The sequence below is a fragment of the Heloderma suspectum genome, chromosome 3 (assembly GCF_057233095.1).
Source record: "Heloderma suspectum isolate Gila_16-S chromosome 3, 16-S_ref, whole genome shotgun sequence".
Lineage (NCBI taxonomy): Eukaryota > Metazoa > Chordata > Lepidosauria > Squamata > Helodermatidae > Heloderma > Heloderma suspectum.
This window is the reverse complement of record NC_139460.1, coordinates 282,393,299-282,416,295: the sequence shown is the minus strand read 5'-3', so window position 1 is coordinate 282,416,295 and position 22,997 is coordinate 282,393,299. Positions and strand designations below refer to the sequence as shown.

The following is a 22,997-nucleotide window of genomic DNA, read 5'->3' as shown; positions in this document are numbered from 1 at the left end:
TGGATTTTGGTTAGATTTGTCTCTTATTCTAGGCAAGTAACAGCCAAGCTCTGTTTCCAGATGGATACTAAAACAGAAAAAGATATTTTAAACTGGGGTAGCTTAATGGGTAAGAGACTGGCAGTGCAATCCTGTGCATGTTTACTGAGAAGTAACTTCCCACTGTATTCAGTGGGGCTTCATCCCTAGAAAGCGTTTTTAGGATGGCAGCCCAAGCTATGAATCAGGAAATCCCCAGTTTCAATCTCTCCTCTGCCATGAAGTCAGTAGGTGACCTAAGGCAAACCACTCACAGCTCCCCATCCACAGTAAGTGGATAATAATACTGACCTACCTTGCAGGGTTGCTGAGAGGATTACAGCAAAATAATGTACATGAAGCAATCTCAAAGTGCTATATAAATACTAAGTTGCTTTGAGGACCTTATGGACAAAAAGGAGAATATAAACATAAGAATGAATATCATTACAATAATAATAAGAAGAAATGTCAGTCAGTATCCCAGCCACTTAGAGCAGGGGTGGGGAACCTTTTTTCTGCCAAGGGTCACATTCCTTTGGGAGTAATTTGTCAGGGGCTGCATGCCCCCTTCTCTCTCTCTCTCTCTCTCTCTCTCTGTCTCCCCCCGCCATTCCATTTCCTTTCTCTTTGTGCCACCCCTTCTCTCCCCACCCCTGCCGCCTCTTCTGCCCTGCCCATTGAACTGTTGGGGATGGAGCAGGCCACTCTTGCCAGAGGTCTGAACTGATCTCCTGCAGAGGGCTTTTGCAAACAGGCCAAGGGTCACAGGTTGCCCATGCTTGACTCAAAGATACCACAAGCAGGTCTTGTAATGCTTTCAGAAGATACTGAAGCTCAGGATCCATGGGGATCCTTCCTGTCCTATGCAAGGGGAGGGGTCTCCATGGTTTCCAGCAGTCCACGTCCAATCCATTTGAAGCTGTTCTTAAAAGTTTTCCCTAAGCACAAGTAACAGAAGTCAAGCAGCCACACATTATGCAGGGACACTCGCCTATCCTTCCAACAGCATGCAAGTTTGGGGAAATTATATCATGAGCACTAGCCTGTAGAGATGATCATGGGCCTGGCAGATGGAGATCCTTTTGTACCTATATGCCATTGATTGCAGCTAGCTTCTTGGAATTGTTTAGCCAGTTTATAGAAGCATAAAGTGTCTGATCTAGCATTGACAGATGTGGCATAAGAAAGCGAGATCCATGTAGCAAAGATGTCCTGAGCCTTTTCATGCATTTTTGTCTCCATAGTTCCCTTCAGCATTCTTCCAAGGGCAAGCTGACTTATGTGGCTCATTTTGCTATGTGATTCTTAAGTGCTGCAATCACAGGTCACGGTCAACTCAGACAGAAGCTTCCGCTCTGCTTTATTTTTTCATGAGAAAGAACTTTGAATTTAATAAGCAGAAGTCAATAGTCAGGTCCCATTTGCAGGTGAGTAGATCTGATGGGGAATAAAAACCTGCATGAGATTATTGTTTGAACTCTCTCTATCCCTGTTACACGGTCATTGTCATTCATTCCTCTATTCAGTCCAAAGATGGACAAAGGTGTACCTGCAGGCCACTGTCGTCTCCCAAGACACTTTAGTCCTCCCAAGCCTGCTGTTCTACGGAAAATCCTAAGAATCACAGGCCTCCCTTTCTAAACAAAAGGGAAATATCTGGTCCTTACGATGCAGCATTAATTTGGAAATGCAGTCCACAATACAGAGATCTTCTGTAGGCATATTTAGCAGCTTATGCATGCCCAGTGTTAGAAGTGCTTCTGACTTGAAGCATAGGGCACTGCTATCAAACAAAGGGATGGGTGGGAGTTTTAGGTGGTTCATCTTTTATAAGAACTTAACTAAATTTGCCAATTTCTCCATTAAAAGGATGGAAAGAACTTTAGATTTAAAAACAATGCATGCGGGGGAAAGCGAAACTGACATCTATCCCTATCAAGTCAGCTGCAAGTTTCCTCTTTGAGCACATATGGAGAGACCCAGACAACTGCCTAGGCTATTTGGACTAGTGTCCAATTTATAGCTCAATCTGTTAAGATGGTGTTGAATTCTAATAGTTATAGGCAGTTCCTTGTAGTGAGTCATGAAAAGGTTTGTCCCTAGAGGGCCCCAATAGAGTAGAGGCAGGGAGGAGCAAGGGAGTCAGGGAGAGAGGAGGGAGAAAGAGAAGGAGAAAACCCATAGAAAATAAGAGTTTAGAAATAAATTGAAGTTCTGTTTACATCCAAACTTTGTTTTTTGGTTCTCCTTACTGAGGAGAAAGCACAAAAGATGGCTTTGTGGTTCTGCTGAGGAACAAGTGCTTGCCAGCTTGATCTACCTTTGCTAATCCTCCATTTTGTTTTCATCATCTTTAGCTCATCAAAGCTGTAAGCCAATTGATTGCAGATACAGGAATTGGAAGCTCTCGGTTTCAGCATTCACTAGCAATTACAAATAACTTTGCTAACGGAGACAAGCAAATGAAAGTAAGGAATTATTTGTGTTTCTTATGACTACAGATGAGTAGATCCCAAAGTCTATTCTCCTCTATTGCCATCTTAGTACATTCTGCCCAAATATGCCAAAAATAAAATTTGCAAATGGAGTACATTTGGAAAATGTATTTAATTTTCCAATCACTCTGATGGGTATAATTTAGTCTAATCCCTAGTTCTGATATCTTTGATGAATGGTATTTTGTTTCATGAGTAGCACCACTGCAACCATTGGAGCTATTTCTGGAATAAATTAATTATCCAATATCAAGTCATTTGGACTGCACCAATTTCTATAGCTGTTGAAACAATTGCTTCTGAGTACCCTCTCTCTCGCTTTATCGGTACAGGTTTATGAAGAACCCAGAGTCAGATGAAACTGTATCTTGTGAAATATTTAAGTTGTAAGCCACTATGACAGTCAAACCTGGCTGAAAAGCAGGATATGAATATGATCATCAGCTAATATTGGTTGAGTTTAATAGGGATTGGCTTCTTTTAGAGGCCATAGACTGGTAGCAGTGGAATCTGAGGAACAAGATGTTGCTGTTTTCAGTTGTTTTTAGATGCTATTCCTAGAAAACATTATCAAAACTGTAAAAGGGCTGTGACTTTTGCCTCCATTCCCATCCTTCCTGATCCAGAAACATTTGGCCCATTCACATGACCACTAGGAATGTGGTAAGGAAATCCTGCTGCTGGGAAATCCTGCATATACTAACTCCCCTGTCTTTGCCTAGCTGTTCATGTGCAGGTACACACAAGATCAAGCTTTTTGTATACCAACACCAATGCTAAAAAGAAAAGATGATGTGCAAGGGGGATGGGCAGGGGGGAGTGGTATGCAAAAACTTAATCTTCTGCTTGACAGTACTGCATATGATCATGGGCTAGGTTCAGCAAGCACAGGATTTTGAAGTGGCTACTATGCATCCATTGGTTGTGTGTATCAGCTGCATACTCTGTTCTAAATTACTGTAATTTAACATACTTATAGGGATTCTGTGATCTTAAAAGTACTCTGTTGCTTGTTTCCCAAAGAACAGTAACTTCCCAGCAGAAGTGAAAGACTTGACCAAACGCATAAGGACAGTTTTAATGGCTACAGCTCAGATGAAAGAACATGAGAAGGACCCTGAGATGCTCGTGGATTTACAGTACAGTTTGGCAAATTCATATGCCAGTACACCTGAATTACGTAGGACATGGCTGGAGAGCATGGCCAAGATTCATGCTAGAAATGGAGACTTATCAGAGGTAACTCACAAAAACGAACCATTGATCTTGTACCAAAAAGACATAAGGCTATTTGATGCTTGCCCACTTATTCATGTTTAAGCTCAAGCATATGGTTGGAGGGAATCATCTAGATAACCTTCTGTCCTACAGCAGGATATTCTACATATAATACATCCCAAACAGATATCTGTCCAAACTTCTCACGTTTGTTAAACTACAGGAAAATCGTAGGAAATGTGATTTCAACACTGCTGACAAACCAGGATTCTGATTTCAGATCCTGGTTTGTAGTCAGTGATTAGACCACAGATTCCTCATTCAAATCTAACAGGAAACTGTGGTTTAGCATATCTCAGTTTATTGTGAGAGAGCTTATGAGAGAGGAGAGGAGGAAACACGCAGGCACAATGCCCATTCTCATGGTAATAAACCACAGTGTACAGGGCCGATATCATTGCATCTGGGCTATTTTCTTGTGTATATTGGCTGCTGCAATTGCATTTTTTTAGCTTCCACAATCAAATCTCAGTGCCTACCTCTGCAGTGACCATGTGAAGCAGTGCTTTGTACATGTGTATGCCATAGTTACAAGCCTTTCAGTAATTCCACTCACAAGAGGAATGTGGGAAAGCATGAACTGACCCAAAGAGTTTTGGCTTAGAAAAGAATTAATAAGAGATAGTACTGCACCATCACAATAACAGGGGTTAGCCATAGATCAGGCCTGCAGAACTTGTGACCTACCAAGCAGAATGCAACTCATGTTGTGTGATATCTACCTTAGTTTTCCAGTCTGAGGCAGGCACGAAACCCAGGAGCTTTATTGGAGCCTCTAATGGGGTCATCATGCTTGGCTGGTGGGCTACATTTGGCTTGATGGGTCACAAGTCGTGAAGGCCTGATATAGATACATCTGGCTTGTGCAGAGCTTGAATTGTCAGCAGCTGGTATTTTCTACAATTCTTTGCTAAAATGCAAGCATTTTTGTTAATTATTACTGCACACCCTTCCCCCCAAAATATCTTACTCAGAGTGCAAATTATTTCAAATTCCTTTATTTTCTAAGCACTTTGAAGCACATGGCCCAGGTAGATGTTTTTATGGGCCAAATTCTCATGCTCACATTTAGCCCATGTGCTTAGCCTTTTTTAGACAAATGTCTTGGTACATTTAACTGGAGCTTAACTCAAGTAAAGCCTTCCAGCATCAATTCCTTGTTTTGCACAAACTGTCACACTAATTAATCTGTCAAGCAAATTTTGGCCACCTTTTTTTTCCAAAAAATTGTCTAGCACTGATGAGGATTAAGAAGATCTGTGCTTAATATGAAAACTTGCATATGATTTCTTGTTGCAGGCTGCTATGTGCTTCATCCATATAGCTGCCCTTATTGCCGAATACCTGAAAAGAAAGGGTAAGATTAAAATATATTCAAAGGCATTTATGTGGGAAACCATAACGTTGATGTAGAAAACAGTAACATGAACACAAATTGCAAATGACCTATTTCTAACTTATGAGAATCATGTTATTTTGAAGTTATCCTTTAAGCTGCTTTAACTCTTCTCAAAAGTTTCCCATGTAAGATATTACAACTGAGTAAAATTAATAGTAAAGCCAATTTTGTATGTTGTGTGAAAAGCAAGCTTAATACAGTATTTCTCTTTCGGGAGGAGGGGGGGTTATATTTCATTTCTTAGTATATATCATTAAATATGCATGTATTAACACATACAGATAACAGAATGCTAATAACATGTCACACTATCGTAGGTTACTGGAAAATGGAAAAGATTTGTACCTCTCGTATGCTCCTGGAAGATGCTGAACTCTCTGATAGTAATGTCTTACTAACAACTCACACTGGAGGAAGTGAGTGTTCTAACCATGTCTGTTTATGGGATAGACAACATCATTCGAAAAATCAACCAACTCCAAATGTAGAGATTTAAGGAAAAACAGATTCACAAAGAGGGAGAATATCGTTCAGATTTCTATTCTTTGATCCTGGGAAGTCCCAAGTCTCTGATTCTTCTGGGGGATTGAATCATAAGTTTTAGAGTTAGGGTTTTACATTGCAATGCTGAGTACATTTTTGTTACAAGAATTACTCTGAGACAACCCTCATGTTATTGAGGGTCCAATTTAAGATGAACAAGGACATGATAGAGAACTATCCTTTTGAAGCAAGTTTGGTTACCTGCAGAGGTAGGTCATTCACACCCACCCAGCAGGGGCACTTCCAAAACATGTAGTTTGGGTTGTTGGCATGCTGAATCAGCATACCCACATCTGCATGGTGGCAGTAGCAGTCCTGATAACTGGTAGTTCCAATGACTAGCGGAAGAGCTTGTTCCATTCATGGACGTGAACGATATCTAGTGGAGGATCCCACTGGCAAAGGAAGGAAACCTTTTTTTGCCAATTTTCCCCCAGGCCCAGCAGCTTCCTTGCTGGTCCTACAGCTCTCTGGAGCAGATTTTCAGGGCACATATGAGGCTGAAGAGGGAAGGGGGAATCAGTCAAAGTTGCCTCCCTTCCTTTCACTAGTGAGAGCATGCCATGAATACATCTCCACTCAGGGAATGCTCCTACCAGTGAGAAAAAACTCAAGATCCCAGCCAATACCTGTTTATATGTGTGGAAGGGTAGGGAGACAACAACCACAGTTTCGTACTCCTGTATGTACTTGCCAGGTACACTACTTGCCCACCTTTAGTCTGCTACTATAAAGACTTCTCATCCTGATAGAAGTAGTATCTAGATGCATCCTAGAATGAAGTGGAGGTCAGTAGTGGAATAATTCCTGCAACTGCTTTGCTTGTAGTGGGATGTAGGGATGTATAAGAATGTCACTTCCAAACTTACCCTGTTTGCAAAAATGGGAACACATTTCTGAAAAATATTCGCACATTTCCAAACTTGCAATTGCATTTAAATTATACACATATTTTTGAAGAATGCGCACTTTGGAATACACAGGTTTCAATAAATGTGCAATGGAGGAGAAAGTGTGCATTTTTGGAAAAATTAACTCAGAAACGCACACTTTTCCCATTCAAACAAACTGAAAAACAGATCACAAAGAAAAATGGGGATGAGCTGAACCAAGCTTCGAAGAGAAATTTGGAGAATTTTGGTAAGCTTGAACATCCCTGGTACTCCCATCCCTAGTAGGATACTCAGTTTATTTCAGATCAGATTACATTTTGGCTACCTTTTGCTTTGCCGTTGTGGAAGGCTGCATTTTCCTTGCACCATTTTCTCACAAGGATGGAAGAAGGGTCAAGATTAATAAGAGCAAACTAACTACTTCTCCCTAATGCATAACAGCTTATTTTATGGATAAGCTAAGGTGCCTCAGAACCAGACTGGTGCCTTCATTGTCTATTGCCTTTAATCCAGATATTCCACACAGTTGGGGAAATCAAACAGAACAGAGCATTCCTATAACATGAGTCAACTTGGAGAGCCATAACAAAACATAGCTCTTCCCAGTGAAGCTCCATTTATCTTGCTTCATATTTTCAAAATTCAGTGTCCACCATTGACATACTTCTGGTGTGTGTTTCTGCTTACAAAAGGGAATATATATTTAAACAAGGAAAATACAGCATGTTTAGTGGTAAAATGGATATCTTATTAAGCAGATCTATGTAAGAAATGGACACGAGAGATAGCTGCATTGAAAATGGGACCATTCACAAATATATTCGTGCGTCTTGAAATGGAGGAATGAAATGTGACTTTCAGCAGTCCAAGCTGCCAGACCTTTCAAATTAAGCCGAAACCCATCCAAGGTTCAAGCCTGGTTCAAAAGGGACTAGGGACTAGAGCAGCCCGCTCAGCTACCAGCTTCTGCTGCCCTCCTTTACTAAATGTACTTGGGCAAGGGGAGGCAGTGGGGGTGGGGGCGTTTTCACAGCAACATAGACCTCAGGCTGCATCCTACTCATGCCGGTAAGCATGAAAAATGTAGGAACATAGGAAGCTGCCTTGTACTTTCAGAGCACTGGTCCACCAAGCCCAGTATTGTCAACACTGACAGACACCAGCTCTCCAAGGTTTCAGGCAAGAGTTTTTCCAGCCCTACCTGGAGATGTCAGGGATTGAACCTGGGACCTTCTGCATGCAAAGCAGGTGCTCTGCCTCTGAGCTATGGCCCCTCCCCCTGAGAATGTAGTTCTCAGTGAATCCCAGTGTCAATGTATAAAGCCGCAAGCATGCCCAGTAGTGTCCATTGACACTAGGAAGCATGGGATACCCACAGCCCTCCTTGCCACTGTACCTCCTTGTCACAATAATTTTGGGAAAGGCTAGTGGAATGAAGGTGGTGCAGCTCAAGTCAGATTGGCTCCAAGCACAAATTAGTTTGGGCCCAATGCAAATCCAAATTAATTCATTTGAGTCGGGTTTATTCCAGATTGGTCTTGGGTGACCTTGCCCATCTCTAATAAATACAATGTATAAAAGCCATTCACATTTCCATAATCACAGACTAAAAACAAAGCATTTCATAGTTATACATGCTTTGTTCTGTTGTTGTTGTTGTTGTTGTTCAGTCGTTAAGTTGTGTCCGACTCTTCGTGACCCCATGGACCATAGCACGCCAGGCCTTCCTGTCCTCCGCTCTCTCCCGGAGCGTGCTCAAGTTCATATTCATTGCATCGGTGATGCTATCTAGCCATCTCATCCTCTGCCATCCCCTTCTCCTTTTGCCTTCAGTCTTCCCCAGCATCAGGGTCTTTTCCAGTGAGTTTTCTCTTCGCATTAGATGGCCAAAATATTTGAGCTTCAGCTTCAGTATCTGTCCTTCCAATGAGCAGTCAGGGTTGATTTCCTTTAGGATTGACTGATTTGACCTCTTTGCAGTCCAGGGGACTCGTAAGAGTCTTCTCCAGCACCACAGCTCGAAGGCATCAATTCTTCGGCACTCAGCCTTCCTTATAGTCCAGCTCTCACAGCCATACGTTGCTACTGGGAAAACCATAGCTTTGATTATACGAACCTTTGTCAGCAAGGTGATGTCTCTGCTTCTTACTATGCTGTTTAGGTTTGCCATAGCTTTCCTCCCAAGGAGCAAGCGTCTTTTAATTTCATGGCTACAGTCACCGTCTGCCGTGATCTTGGAGCCCAAGAAAATAAAATCTGTCACTGCTTCCATTTCTTCCCCTTCTATATGCCAGGAAGTGATGGGGCCAGATGCCATGATCTTAGTTTTTTTAATGCTGAGTTTCAAACTAGCTTTTGCACTCTCCTCTTTCACCCTCAACAAGAGGCTCTTTAGATCCTCTTCGCTTTCTGCCATTAGGGTGGTATCGTCTGCGTATCTGAGGTTGTTGATAATTCTCCCAGCAATCTTAATTCCGACCTGTGATTCATCCAACCCGGCGTTTCTGTTCTGTTGTTCTGTTGGCAGACTTTTATTTGTAAGGAATTCAGGAGCATTGTATATTTATGAATGGTCCAAATCATAAGCACTCTGTTATATTACAATTATTTTTGGACTCTCTGGGAGTTTCTCAAATAATGCTTTTGCATGGGATCATCAAATTATAACTGTCCACAGCCTTGGCAAATAGCTTAATGAATTGGATAGGATTTATAATAAGCTATCACAAATTCAGTCCTTCCATTTGTTCTCCTCATCCTTTGAGCTGTGAAAAAACAATTATGCCCAGCAATTTTTATAACAGCACCCTCTTCTCTTTTTCAATCAGTAATTACTGTAAGCAGTTTTTATTGAAGTATTCACGAGGCTCTTTCTCTCATTTAAAAAGGCTTATTTTCTATGGGATGGCCTGCTTTTCTCAATATTACACCAAATATTAAAGAAGAAGGAGCTATGAAAGAAGACTCTGGAATGCAAGACACGCCATATAATGAGGTCAGCAGCGTTAACTTTTACAGCCTGATCCTATGCATCTTTTCTTAGAAGTAAGTCTGACTGTGTTCAGTAAAGCCTGTACCCAGGAAAGCATGCAGCTTGGGTATAGGCGTTATTGAAACCTGAATTACATGGGGGTTGTGTGTGTGTGTGCGCGCGTGCTTTTTTACTGGTAGGGTAAAAAAAAAAAAAAAAAAATCTAACTATTCATCAGCACAGAGCAACTAGTCATGAACCCTGGTTCAAATTGCAAAAAGTATTCAAGCTACACCGAAATTAAAAAATGGATGAATGCTTTAGGTTTTATAAGAAGAGGCTTCCTTTCATCCCATGGGTTGTATCAGCCTTCTGTGCATGGAAGGGCTCCACTCATGCATCTGCCTCTCCACCGGTTTTCACCTGTTTTCAAGGATCCCCCCGTTTCACTCCACTCCCCATTCAGCACAGGCCCCTGAACCTCTGCATAGCAACTGGGGGGGGGGGGACAGAGGGGCTGCCATGGGGACTAGGGCAAGGAAGTCTGCTTCTGAAAGCCCAGTTGCACATACTTAAATCTGGATCCAACCCCGTATATCTTAAATCAAGAGAGTATGAGCTGACTGGATCAGGGCATTGGTGGTTGGCCATGCATGTTGCCTCCCTGGATCTCATACAATCTTGATTCTTCTTGGATTTTACCTTCTTGTGCTGAATTGAAACCAATATAAATAATCCCCAAAAATATATATGATGTTTCTCTTGTGGAAATCTGCTTTTCTGGGTGTTACAACACTTTTGCTTAAAGTTGGGGCAGCTTCTTATGTGCATTTAATATGCCAAAGCCATTTGCTTTCAGTAGTTGTGTTATTAGACAGAATGCCATGATGCACATGACCACATGCATGTGGTATCAGCTAAAGTTACCATGCAGTGAAATATGGGAACATACATGCACATTGGAATATGTTTTCTACTAACAAAAACAAGTAACGTCTGTATGTATTATGCATATGGAAAACTGCCCTTAGATGTTTAGTTAGTGTTTTCTTAAACCAGGCCCTTGGCCGCCAGTATATTATAGCTATTAATAATGTTTATAGAGTGCCTATATCAACATTATTAATAGCTACTTTCAATACAGAGCTAGCATTCTTTTTACTGTTGGAATTGCAGAACATCCTTGTGGAACAGCTGGAGTTGTGCGTTGAATATCTGTGGAAATCTGAACGATATGAGCTCATTGCTGAAGTTAACAAGCCAATCATTGCAGTATTTGAGAAACAGAGAGACTTCAAGGTAAGGCAATCTAAAAATAGGAAATAACATTCACTCTGAGAAGAGTAAAAGAGAGTGCCATTGCTTCTCTATTACATGTCTTTGTTTAATTTTCCTGTGTTATGCCTCCTTCAGTGGGTTAAGACTTTGTACGCAGCCTGTGGACAGTGACACAAGCCATGAAAAAAAGCATATAGAGGCATTGCTGTTTAGTTCTATTAATAAAAGTGCTCCAAGCTGCAATCAAAGTAGGACGTTGTAAGGCCTCAGGCCTGAACCAAGCTAGAGAGGCTTAGATGATCCATAATGCTCTCTTATTTTAGTTCAGTCAGCTGCTGTTTTCCTGCTAGTAGGCCTCTTGATTTACCTGGATGAGTCAAAGGTCAATAGCACGGCCTCAGTACGTTCCACAGGCTAGTATCTATCAGGGCTAGGGATGGCGGAGAATTTCTCCCCGAAACTTCGGAGGGCCGAGCGCCAACGTGTTCGGCCCCCCAAACAAGTTTCGGGGAGAAATTCTCCGCACCCCCCCGCACCCCGGGACGGGACTTAACTTTGCCGAATGTCCCTCCCGGCGGTGGGTCCGGCCGGCGGTTCGGTGGGTCTTCGTTAGGGGCGGGGGCGGCAGCCGATCTTTCAACCGGCTGCCGCCGCCGCCATTGCAATAAAAGAAAAAAAAAACGCCCCCGTGATAGGCTACATTAATCGTCACGTAGCCTATCACGGCTAGATTTGCAAAGTCAGCCGTGATAGGCTATGTAAATCGTCACTTAGCCTATCACGGGTGACTTTAAAAAAAAAAAAGCGTGTACGGATAATGGCAGCCCCCATAGGGAGCTGCCATTCGCGTTCCTTATTTGGTCGCTGTAGTCTACGTAAAGCATACAGGTGTCTGTGCTGGGAAAATTCTGATAGTTTTCCTTCTGACCAAGTGACTGTTTAGCCTACACTGGGAATGAATGCTAATTAACGCTTGCTCTTGTCATGCGCCTCACTGCTCACATGTATGGTATAAAACCCATTGTACCCCTTGGCTCTGGGTTCAGAGAAGCTGTCTGATCCAACCATTAGGTATGCCTGTGTGCTGTAAGTACTCAATAAAGTCCCCTTGTAAGCAACCCTGGATCTGGCTTACCATTATCTCGGCACCTCCAAACCTTAGCAGCCCATGGACGGGGCATACAGGGGTGAGGGTGAATATTGTTACCATCCGGGTTGTTTAGTAGCCTGTGTAAAGTGAGTTTGGTGGCCTGTTTGTTGTTCTGCGTAGAAGAAATATTCATGTGACAGAAGCATTCACCACATTTGATACCAACTGGCCCACTAGGAGGGTGGGTGCTGATTGCATGGGAACATCCCACAAAATTGACTCTACCTGTATCGTTGTGTGATTTATTTATTCATTTGTTTATTTATTTCATTTCTGTACCGCCCAATAGCCAAAGCTCTCTGGGTGGTTCACAGAAATTAAAACCACAAAGTGCAGCATAAAACAATATAAAATATGAAAGCTTAAAACCACAATATAGCAGTACAACTAGAATAAAACCTAGCAGCAATGCAGAGATTTAAAATACAGTTTTAAAACACCAGAGCTAAAAGACTAGGAAGCTAAAATGCTAAAATACTGAGAGAATGAAAAGGTCTTCATCTGGCTCCAGAAGGTATACAATGTAGGTGCCAGGTGAACCTCTCTAGGGAGCTTATTCTACAGCTGGGGTGCCACAGCAGAAAAGGCCCTCCTCCTGGTAGCCACCCACCTCACTTCCTTTGGCAGGGGTTCATGAAGAAGGACCCCTGAAGATGATCTTAGGGTCCGGGCAGGCACATATGGGAGGAGGTGATCCTTCAGATAACCTGGCCTCAAGCCGTTTAGGGCTTTGAATGTTAACACCAGCACTCTGAATCGGGCCCAGAAATGGATTGGCAACCAGTGCAGCTGGAAAAGTACTGGCTTAATGTGATCTCATTGGCCAGTCCCTGTTAACAATGTTGCTGCCCTATTTTGGACTAGCTGAAGTTTCCAGACCATCATTCACATCTGTGGGATTGCACTGTGGAGAAGTGGCTTCATGTGAAGGGAGCCTCAGATACCCCGATGTAAAATATACATCTACACGTGCTAGTTAAGCAGGAAGCATACTTTCAGATACTTTAGAATACACAGAAGCAGTGAGTAGAAAAAGATTGAGCTCCCCACTTCCTCATCCTGTAGAAGAAAAATACATGTTTGAAACACATTTGTCATTCATAATTGACACTAGACTTTGCATTTTGCATATGACAAATGTGGTTGGACAAAAGCCACTTGAACCAGTGTTGTAAGTTGCTTCGAAGATCAGGGCTTTCATTTCAAAGTGTTCTTTATTTCATTCTACTCCCTCAGAGGCTGTCAGAGTTGTACTATGACATCCATAGGTCTTATCTGAAAGTGGCAGAAGTAGTGAATTCAGAGAAGCGCTTGTTTGGCCGATACTACCGTGTGGCGTTTTATGGGCAGGTGAGTGACTTTCAGATGTTTGTGATCTTACAGAAATATAGAAGTACATGGTATCTTTAAATAATTCCAGAGATAATTCTTCCTAAGGAAAGTGTAGCAAGCAACATGTTCCACAATGAAATAACATTGGGGATGGTCTAGCTGACTATTATGGAATGGAATACACTCAGGATTGAATCAGTGCTGGCATAGCTAGAACAAAAATGTAGATTTGCAGTCTTAAATATATATTTATTGCAGCAAATCAGAAGCACTATTAACAGGCCATTAGGCACTGCAGAAAAAAATGGATGAATTTCCACAGATTTTAGGTAGAAGCCTCTGCATATTTACTTGGGAGTAAGTCCCACTGAACTGAGTGGGACTAGTTCCAACTAAACATACATAAGATTACCATATAGATTTATACTATAACAGTAAAGCACACACACACACACCCCATTGCCCAGCAATGCCATCCATTTATAACTAGTATCTTTTGATGTACTTTCAGTTGTATGGTAACGTGGAAGTAGTTGGTCACTAAAGATGTTCATGCCAGCTGAGATTCCCTAACAAACTTCATATTCCCCTAAGACAGAAGAGAGCCTAGAAGTCACCTCATGTTACGGAATTTCTGCCACCTTTTCCACTATGACACAGACGGGCATCATAATCTGTCCCATCATTTGTGTCAGAGTCAGTTTCTAGGAGATAGAAAAGATACGTATCTTTTCTGTTAGTCAAGTGATGGGGAAATGGAGGTGAAGCAGTACAAATATAACATTTATCCTGTGGTGATTTCTCATACCAGAGGATATATGTGGGATCCAAAATTATCCCTACTAAAACTGCAAAATACTGTAAGTAACTAAGATGAGTTTTTCTAAGCGACCTGATGTCGACATTCCTTCAGTAGTTATATTTCTCATAGACTCTCTGGCTTTTCTTTCTAGCTTGCCTCTGATTCTCTGTAGTACATTGTAGAGCGGTCTCATGCCGCACACTATTTCTGCATGTTGATTTTGGGATGGCATGTGCTTATGTTTGCCTCCACTGTATGCTAGTTGTGGGAAAGCAAGCATGGTCTTTGAAGCCAGGCAAGCAGTTTCCTTTCATCTTTTAAAAAGTATATAAAGAACAGATTGATCTGAATCATTCTGTCTGGTAATTAGGTTTTAATGCAGAAATTTGCTCTTTTCCTCTTTTGATCTTATTCAAGGCTGTGGTAAGTTGTCTATTCCTTTGCATGCTTTTCGTTTAATTCTTCTTACTCATCATCCTCCTTGTATGGTCTGAGTTAACCTTAACTTTGAGTGCTTCTTAGTATTCAGTGTGAGAGGTGAAATAACATTGCTTTCACTCATTTATATGCTGTGCTGCATCGAGCAAAACTAATTTTTTTGTTCTGCTTCCTTGAACTACAAAAATATATTCGTTCCTGTGCTGCTCACATTCTTGGGGTGGAAATTTCTATGTTTCTGTGTCCGATGGAAGCAGTTTGGGGCCATGTATTTCTTACACTGAAATGCCCACTGTAAGCAATCTTGCTGTTTAGACACTGGCAGATCTAAGAAGGTATTAAAGCCTTTATCTCCATCCTCAGTCATAACAGAATGGCTTCGGCATCTTATGCATGCATGGCATCTTTTGCCCTTGGTTTGCTGTACTGCTGGGTTTATCTCCTAGCCTGCAAGCCTATCTCTCTGCAGTTCCTCAAAGACATGTTCAAGAGGTCAGAATCTGCCAGGATGTAACAATAGGCCAGCCTTCAGATGCCCTCCAGATGTGTTGGACTGCAACTCCCATCATCCCAGCCAGCAGTGGATAATGGGACCTGTAGTATATCATATCTGCAAGGCACCAGGTTAGGGAAGGCTGCTGTAGTATTCTGTCCCAGAGTAAAACTGATTTACCCTAGAGCTAAATGCCATAGAATGTGCATATACAAAGAGGCCCCAACGAGGGCAAAGAGAGAATAAAAGGAGGTTCACAGTAACTAATTTATCTGTAAGAATTATTATTATTATTATTATTACTATTATTATTTGCATTTCTATACCACCCCATAGCCGAAGCGCTCTGTGCGGTTTACAAAAGTTAAAACATTAAATACAATATAAAAAGTTTAAAAGCCATTTACAAAAAGCACATAAAATCACACAAACAATATACACAAACAAATATAATTAAAAACAACATTGAACTATCAGACATAACTAAAGACACATCCAGGACTGATTAAAACTCATCATGTGCTGCCAAATGCCTGGGAAAAGAGGTAGGTCTTAACCTGGCACCAAAAAGATAATAATGTTGGTGCCAGGAGGACCTCATCAGGGAGCTTGTTCCACAGATGGGGGGGACCACTGAGAAGGCCCTCTCCCTCATTGCTGCCTTCTGAGCTTCCCTTGGAGGAGGCACTCGGAGGGGGTCTTAGATGCTGGACATAGTGTATGGGTAGGTTCATTTCGGAAGAGGTGTGCCGTCAGGTATTGCAGTCCCAAGAAGAGCCAATGGTCTTCTCTTATGCTGACCAACAGAACTCAGTTGGTCAGCAGTAAGGGGAAGGGGGAGAGGTGGATACTGGTGTCCTGAAAGAAAGTGCATTATCTCATTTTTGTCTGCCTGTATGAAAGAGGATAGAGGCCGCTGTTTAGGACTTACTGTTTCTCTGGTTTCCAGAAGTAAATGTAGGGCCAAACTAGATGTAACATTAAAAGCATCTTTGCATTTAGTGTGCAGGTTTTAAAAAATGTAAATAGCATCTGCTGGCAGGGGGGGCGTAATAATTATCAGGATTGCAGCAGGAATGGACCATGGCTATGGTCCTGAGCAAAATGCCTCCTCTGAAGCTGTCATTTGCACTGGAAGGAGATCTGTCATTGGCCCTATGTCCAGTTTTCCCTGAATGTGTTGTGAAAGGATGGTTTTAAAATGAGAGTTTCATGTTGGAGCCTTTCCCTTCCATTTTCTGCAAAAAGCAATCCTGTTGTTCTAGCTCTCAATTACTGATAAAATTACTAATGGATAGCCATTGTACAATCAAGACAAATCCAAGTCTTTCTGTACTTGAATTAATATCTATGTTGAATTAGCTGTAAATCTGGCAACAGAAGGGTCAGCCAACAGACAGGCAAACTGAAACAAGGCCCTGATAAAGAAAACTACAGGAAGAAATGTCCAGTTGAGTGAATGATATAAGCGAGAAACAGGATCTTGGGAGGATTGGGCCAAAGCTGTGATAGATCTAGACTTAGGGAACAGGTTTCAAACTTTTTCTAGGCATGCTAGATCATAAGAAAATAGAGCCAGAGCTAGCCCTTTTCAGAGTTTGAAAAGTAAGTGTGTGTGTGTGTGTGTGTGTGTGTGTGTGTGTAGATATAGATGCAGATGAAAGGGGCACAAAAAGAGCAACATGTCTAGAAAGAAGATTTTTGAAAATCTCTCCACCTTACCAAGGATCCACTGATCTTTCTAGAGTCCCATGGAAGAAGCAGGAGCATGCAGTCGATTAGGTGTGTGCGCATGTGTGTGCAGGTGCATAAGGTCCAGCCTGCATCCTGTCTTCATGAAGGGCCTTATTAGGTGATTGGGTATCATGCTGAACAAGCCAAAATGTGGCTATGGCAATCCTAGCAATCCAGTTCCAATCAAGGTTGCCAAGCTATTAAACACAGAAAGATATTGGCCAGGTAAAAAACAGGGGTGCTTGCTCTTCTGTCCACGTAGAAGATGCTGCTTGTAGCTTTTGCAATGGGAATACAATATAAAATGGTCTGATTTGAAGGTTGCCCTCAAACTCTTGCAATAAAACATTCTGATACCCAGTCTGGGAGTGTAACCTAGCTGTTTAGGGTGAGTCTCCAGGACAGAGCCCAGTGCAAAAATGATCTGCTCACCTAAACTGTAAAGCAGGGGAGTGGGGGAGAGATGGGAGAGAAGGGCCTTGACTCTTGCATTTTTTTTTGGTGTCCAATCCAAAAGCACAAGAACAAGACAATCTGGGGGCAGGGCAGGTCTGCTCAGTCTGCAGTCTTGAACAGAAAGGCGCAGAGCACCAAAAGGACATAAAACAGGGGACAGCGCCTTAAAATGATGTTCAGGTGTAGAAAATGTATTCTGGTATGTGCTGTTCTCCAACGCATTTCAATGTACCATCTTTTTCAGGGCCAAGAAGATCTTATTGCACTATCTTGCTGCAGCACTTCACATAAAGCGTGTTTTCCCCCTGATCAGAGGCTTTATCAGCCTTTATTCAGGGCCAAAATGGACATTACTTTAAATCTGTGTCTGGAAGCTCTGTCTTCTTTTCCCCACTTCTTTTTTATTCTAGAGTAGGTGCAGGGGCTTTTAAGATCTGGATCAAGCCCCCTGTGCCTACGCAGGGGTGGCCAGCATTGGCCCTTTCGATGTTTGGGCCTACACCTCACATCAGCCCTAACCAGCACCCACCCCTGCATAAAAATGAAAAGGAGACCTAGCTCCTAGAAACACATGGCTGGCTGGGGAATGTTGGGAGTTGTAGGACCTTTTTTCTGCCTAAACATGCATAGGATTGCATTACCTTAAAGTAATGTCTTCAGTTAGCAGCCCTACTTGATTTCCAGAGTTACGGAGAGTCTGCAGATTTTCCTACCCTGGCAGTATTATATATCAAAAGATGCTCATCATACTTGACAAGGCAGAGGTTTGTACCAAAGTGTCTGAATCTAGACAAACTCAACTTCACATTCCAGTTTGAAAACCATCAAAATCTGTATAGTTAAAAATAAACCTTTCAGCAAACAGCGTTTGCTTCACAAGTTCAAAACATCTGGTAATACGTTATAACTAAACTTCATGAGGAAGAAATGGCAACATTGAACAGTGAAATCCCCTTTTTATAAGAGGCAGAACTACTCTTATGTGGCCTACGTAGTATTCCTGCATATACACACCGCATGTGTCTTTTTATGAAACCAACTGTTTCCGAGCAAGAATAGGTTTGATGAAACACCCACAGAGGACTATAATTCCATGGTTCATGATAACACCTCTGAAATAAAGAATTCTAAATGAGGACTTCAGGGGTTCACTCTGTGTTAAATTCCATTATTCAACAGCCAGCCTGAACAATGGGCAAAAATAATACTTCATTCAAATTAAGCAAAATGGGTGCAATTATGTAGACCTAAGGGTGTTGTGAATTCCATACAGTTTTCAAGAGTTTCTGAGTACTTAAACGCCACCTTGAATATCTGGCTGCCAGCGAAGCCATGCATCACCCCACCGTGAACAGAATTATGAAAAGAAACAATTGCTATGAACCATCAGGAACCTTCTGATGAGCTTGAGGAATTCTGTAAAAGAAGTAAGGTAGCCAGCCACAGGTTATAGGAAGAATCCAGTAGTTCCACAGCATGTAATTGGAATAGATCTGGACTGGAGCTATTTTGAGTTGGGTTTGCCATAACCCAATATGCATTCATTTATTTGCATTTTTTTTAAGTGCAGAGCTGCACTTAAGAGAAAAGTTGGTATGTTGTCAAAAATGGCAACCCTGTGTCCAGTTCTTTCCCTCCATTTCTGTAACATGTAGTCAAACATATCCCACATCTTGACATGGCATCTACATGGTCTTGGATCCAGATGTGCTCTTCCACAAATTGAAGGACTCCTTCTGTTTCTGTGGAAAGGTATTTGATCCACCAGAGCCTCCTGCTGACAGAAGGGGAAAAGAAGCAATTGTTGCCAGTTCCTCTTGCAGACCTCGGCACCACTTCTCATGCCATTCTGGAGGATCTCTCAACCCTCCAGAGTAGACTTTCAGGGGACTGCATGGGGAAGGGGGAATCAGTGAAAATATCTTCCTCCTTCCACCAGTGGGAGGATCCCATGAGGCAAGTTCTGCTCATAGGATCTCTGGATCCAAGCCAATGTGTGTGTGTTTTAAAGTTATGAAGTTAACAACAGCTGTTTTATGTATATGCTGATAATAAATTGATCAATAAAGGGGGCAAAATCCCCACAGAGCAGCAGAGAACAGCAATCACTGCCACTAAAGCCCAGCTAAAAAGCCACATTTTTACCAGGCAATGGAAGACAATTAACAATGGGGCCTTCTTTTGCCCAGGTGAGCTTAACTTGGCAAGGCATTCCAGGATACTAATACCACTGGAAAGGCTCCTTGTAGCCTTTTGGTTGGCAGGGGGATTCAGAGCATAACTGTATATGTTGAAGGAAGAGTATGCGGGAGCTTACAGGAGAAGGTGGGTCCCAAGCTGGTTTAAGGCTTTAAGGCCGCAATCCTATACCAATGTACTTGGGAGTAAGTTCCATTGAATGGGACTTAATTCTGAGTAGACATGTATGGGATTGTAATGTAAATGTAAGAAGAAGCTTCAATTGAACCCAGAAACAAATGGGTAACCAATACCAATTAAAGAGCACCAGAATCATATACTTCGTCAGATGTGTCCTAGACAATAGTCTGGCACAGCATTTTAGACCAGTTGAAGCCATGGATCACAACAGCTCTCAATCTAGAGACACTGGAGAGGAGATGAACATTGAAATAGCTGGTTTGCCTAAACACCTTCTTACACATAGTTTTTGGGATGGAGGTTTCCTTTGATACAATCTGAAAGTTAGCTGAAATGTAGGCCTGAAAGACATTTTAGGTCAGGCTAGCTGTCCTCTTGTTCTTTCTTTAATTGATTCTCACTGGTGTACGAGGGAATATCTACTTGCAGCTCCAATGCAACATTTCAGTTGCTCAAGATCTTTCATCAGAATGTGGGCATCTAGATATGAGATCCAATTATGTTGATTTCACTGCCATTTCCAAATTCCAAGAAGTTGTATTGCAGGGGTGGGGGTGTAATCTAACATTTTTACTTTATGAGAAGATACTTCCTTTGGCAAAGGTAATGTTTTGACATTTGTTGTGGGGTTCTTTAATAGCACATTTGCAAACAGCTAGACAAAGGGTAGGCAACCTTTGGGGGCCATGTACAGATTTGACAATTTGATCGACTGTCTTGGGCACTGTCACAAAATGGCTGCCATAGAAGGCATAGCAAAGGACAAATAGCCAACCCAAAAGACTGAGTAAAAGGCAGAAGAGGGGTCTGAGCCCCAACACACTGAACAACTCCTTTGAACCCACAGTTTTCAGCACTGACAGAAACCAAGTTCACTGCAAAATGTCACAGCTGTCAGAAAGAGAATGTGTTTGTTTTTTAAGTGGGGGGGGGTAGAGCACTTTGGGCGGTGCCAACATTGGTGGCCGTGGGCGCTGTGTTGCCCATCCCTGAGCTAGACTGACTATACCATCCTCCCCCAACCTGGTGCCTTCCAGGTGGCTGGCCTACAACTCCCATCATCTCCAGCCAGCATGCTCATCAGGCATGTGGGCTGGGGATTATGGGAGCTGTAGTCCAACAGATTTGGAGGGTGCCAGGTTGGGGAAGACTGGACTATACAATATATGGAGTCTATGCAAAATGATATGAGGCCATATATATGTATATTTACGAGCCATATAAGCCTTTTCAGCTCTCCATGATTATATAAGGTATAACTAGAGTGCGCAGGATATATGTAAGCAGTTTCATGCGTTATGAGTGAGATAAGAGTCCCTGCCGCCTTTGAAATGTTAGCCTAAACAGTGGTCGCCCAAATCCAGGGACACGAGTGCTGTCGTGCGGGTTTCTTGGTTCCCTGAAGCTGAGGCTGCACCAGCAAAGCGCCGCAGAAGATGACACAGCGGTTGCTCATGGAGAATTCCATTAGGTGTCAGAGCTCCACAGAGCACTGGATTGCAGCCAGTGGCCCCAAGGTTTCTAGCTAAAGTTAATCATGATTTAACTCCCATTGAAAACAGTGAGACACCATTGGATTGGGATAGTTTTGCAACTTTGGTATTAAGGACTGTGTCCAGTGGTGACTTTGCCTTTGTGGAAAGTGCTTTTGCTCACTTAAGTTGGCACACCTGTTTTTCACAAAACCCCCACTACCTGCTGCTGCCATATCCCATTCTGTTCCAGGGGATCCACCAAGCTACAGAAGCATCCTTTTTTGGAGGGGGGGGGGAATACACGTAGGGGTGTCAGAAAAACCCACAGTAGATTCAAATGAGTTTGGATTTCTATGAATCTGACCTGCGGATTCCACAGCAGACCAAGTTTTTCTGAGTTACATGGTTTCTGCAGACCTGTGGACTGTTTTTTTTACTTTGGCAGGGATTTGTGCAATTTTGCACTTGTGCTAATGAGCATTAGCACTAATTCACACTTCCACTGATGTGCATTAGTGCAAGTGGAATGAAATTCTCCTTAGGGATGGCGCAGGTGCCTAATTCCATCTGGGAATCTGGTGGAACCCCACTGCCCATACACCCAGGCCCTGCTTGCTGAGCACCTATCCCTGCTTGCACCGTCCCTATTCTCAGTGAGCGGCCCGCACATGAAAATGCACATTTTTGCAAATGTACATATTTGCATATGCGTAAAATGCACGTGTTGCAAATGCACATATTTGCATATGTCCAAAAATACGCATTTTGCCAATTTTGGGACATACGCAAATATGTGCATGTGCATTTTCATGCATGCTCAAATATGCGCATTTTTGAGATTGCCATTTTATTTTTTGAAAAATGGTGACTGTGGAGCTCGACAAGCCCACCGGGGTGAGGGCTCCCAGAGAACCCAGATAGGGGTGAGTTTGTACATCACTAATTCTCATACGTCCCTTTAAAAATCTGATTCCATCCATGAGCACACAATGACGTGAAAGACACCTGACAATCCATGAAACAGACAGAACAGATTTAACAAAATCCATACATCCCTAAATACAGGAGGCTAAAGTAGGTAAGGAGATTCAGTGAAAAATTGGTGCCCCAACTTGCATGGGCAGAAGCCCTTTTCATGAAGGCAAAGCCACCATTGCATACAACCCTTAAGAAGAAGTCATGCCAGAAGCCATGTTTTTAGAAAAAATTTGAACGTATTGGTAATCTTTAGGGATATTGTGAACTAATAGCCCGATTCTATGTATGTTTATTCAGTTCATCAGCGATGAACTCATAATTTGCTTCTAGAGGAGCGGTAGGCAATATGGTGCCTTCCAGATATTTTAGACTACATCTCCCATCATCCCTGATAATTGGTTGGGGCTTATGGAAGTTGTAGCCCAAAACATCTGAGGGACACCAATTTGCTTGCCCCTGTTCTAGAATATGGTATGCTACATTATTTTACAGATCTTTTCCACAACCACACTGTAGTTCCGAGTGCAATTGGTTGGATTTGTGTTATTACAAACAAACAATGCTTTCTTATGAATCCCAATCCTACCGATCATTTCACATCTATACCAATTGCTGGACTGAACCACACGGTGGCGCACTCTCCACAAAATATGGATGCACATAAATAACACACTGACTAGTCCTTTGCTCTCCAAAGATGTTTTCTGTCGCATTTCACATTAGGGTTTTGTCCTGCTGGTAAGAGTTCGGATTCATCCTGTGCTAATATAGAGTTTGGTTTTAATGCATTCCATTCCTTCATCACACACAAGCTGCAGCATTCAGATTAGCCAGTGTTGTTTGTATCTAAGCAATCAGGTACGTTACACCTTCCATCCACAG

General features: G+C 42.3%; 1 protein-coding gene across 5 annotated transcripts in view; it reads left to right on the top strand.

Annotated features, from left to right (window-relative positions):
* Positions 1-22,997, top strand: part of DOCK10 (dedicator of cytokinesis 10) — a 293,838-nt gene that overhangs the window by 261,648 nt on the left and 9,193 nt on the right. For all 5 annotated transcript variants that reach the window (XM_084847134.1, XM_084847133.1, XM_084847130.1 and 2 more), the window contains exons 43-50: positions 1,266-1,448; positions 2,379-2,489; positions 3,540-3,755; positions 5,094-5,151; positions 5,511-5,609; positions 9,518-9,624; positions 10,777-10,899; positions 13,265-13,378. In XM_084847134.1, the coding sequence (XP_084703260.1) occupies positions 1,266-1,448; positions 2,379-2,489; positions 3,540-3,755; positions 5,094-5,151; positions 5,511-5,609; positions 9,518-9,624; positions 10,777-10,899; positions 13,265-13,378 (1,011 nt within the window). The remainder of the gene's footprint in view (positions 1-1,265; positions 1,449-2,378; positions 2,490-3,539; positions 3,756-5,093; positions 5,152-5,510; positions 5,610-9,517; positions 9,625-10,776; positions 10,900-13,264; positions 13,379-22,997) is intronic.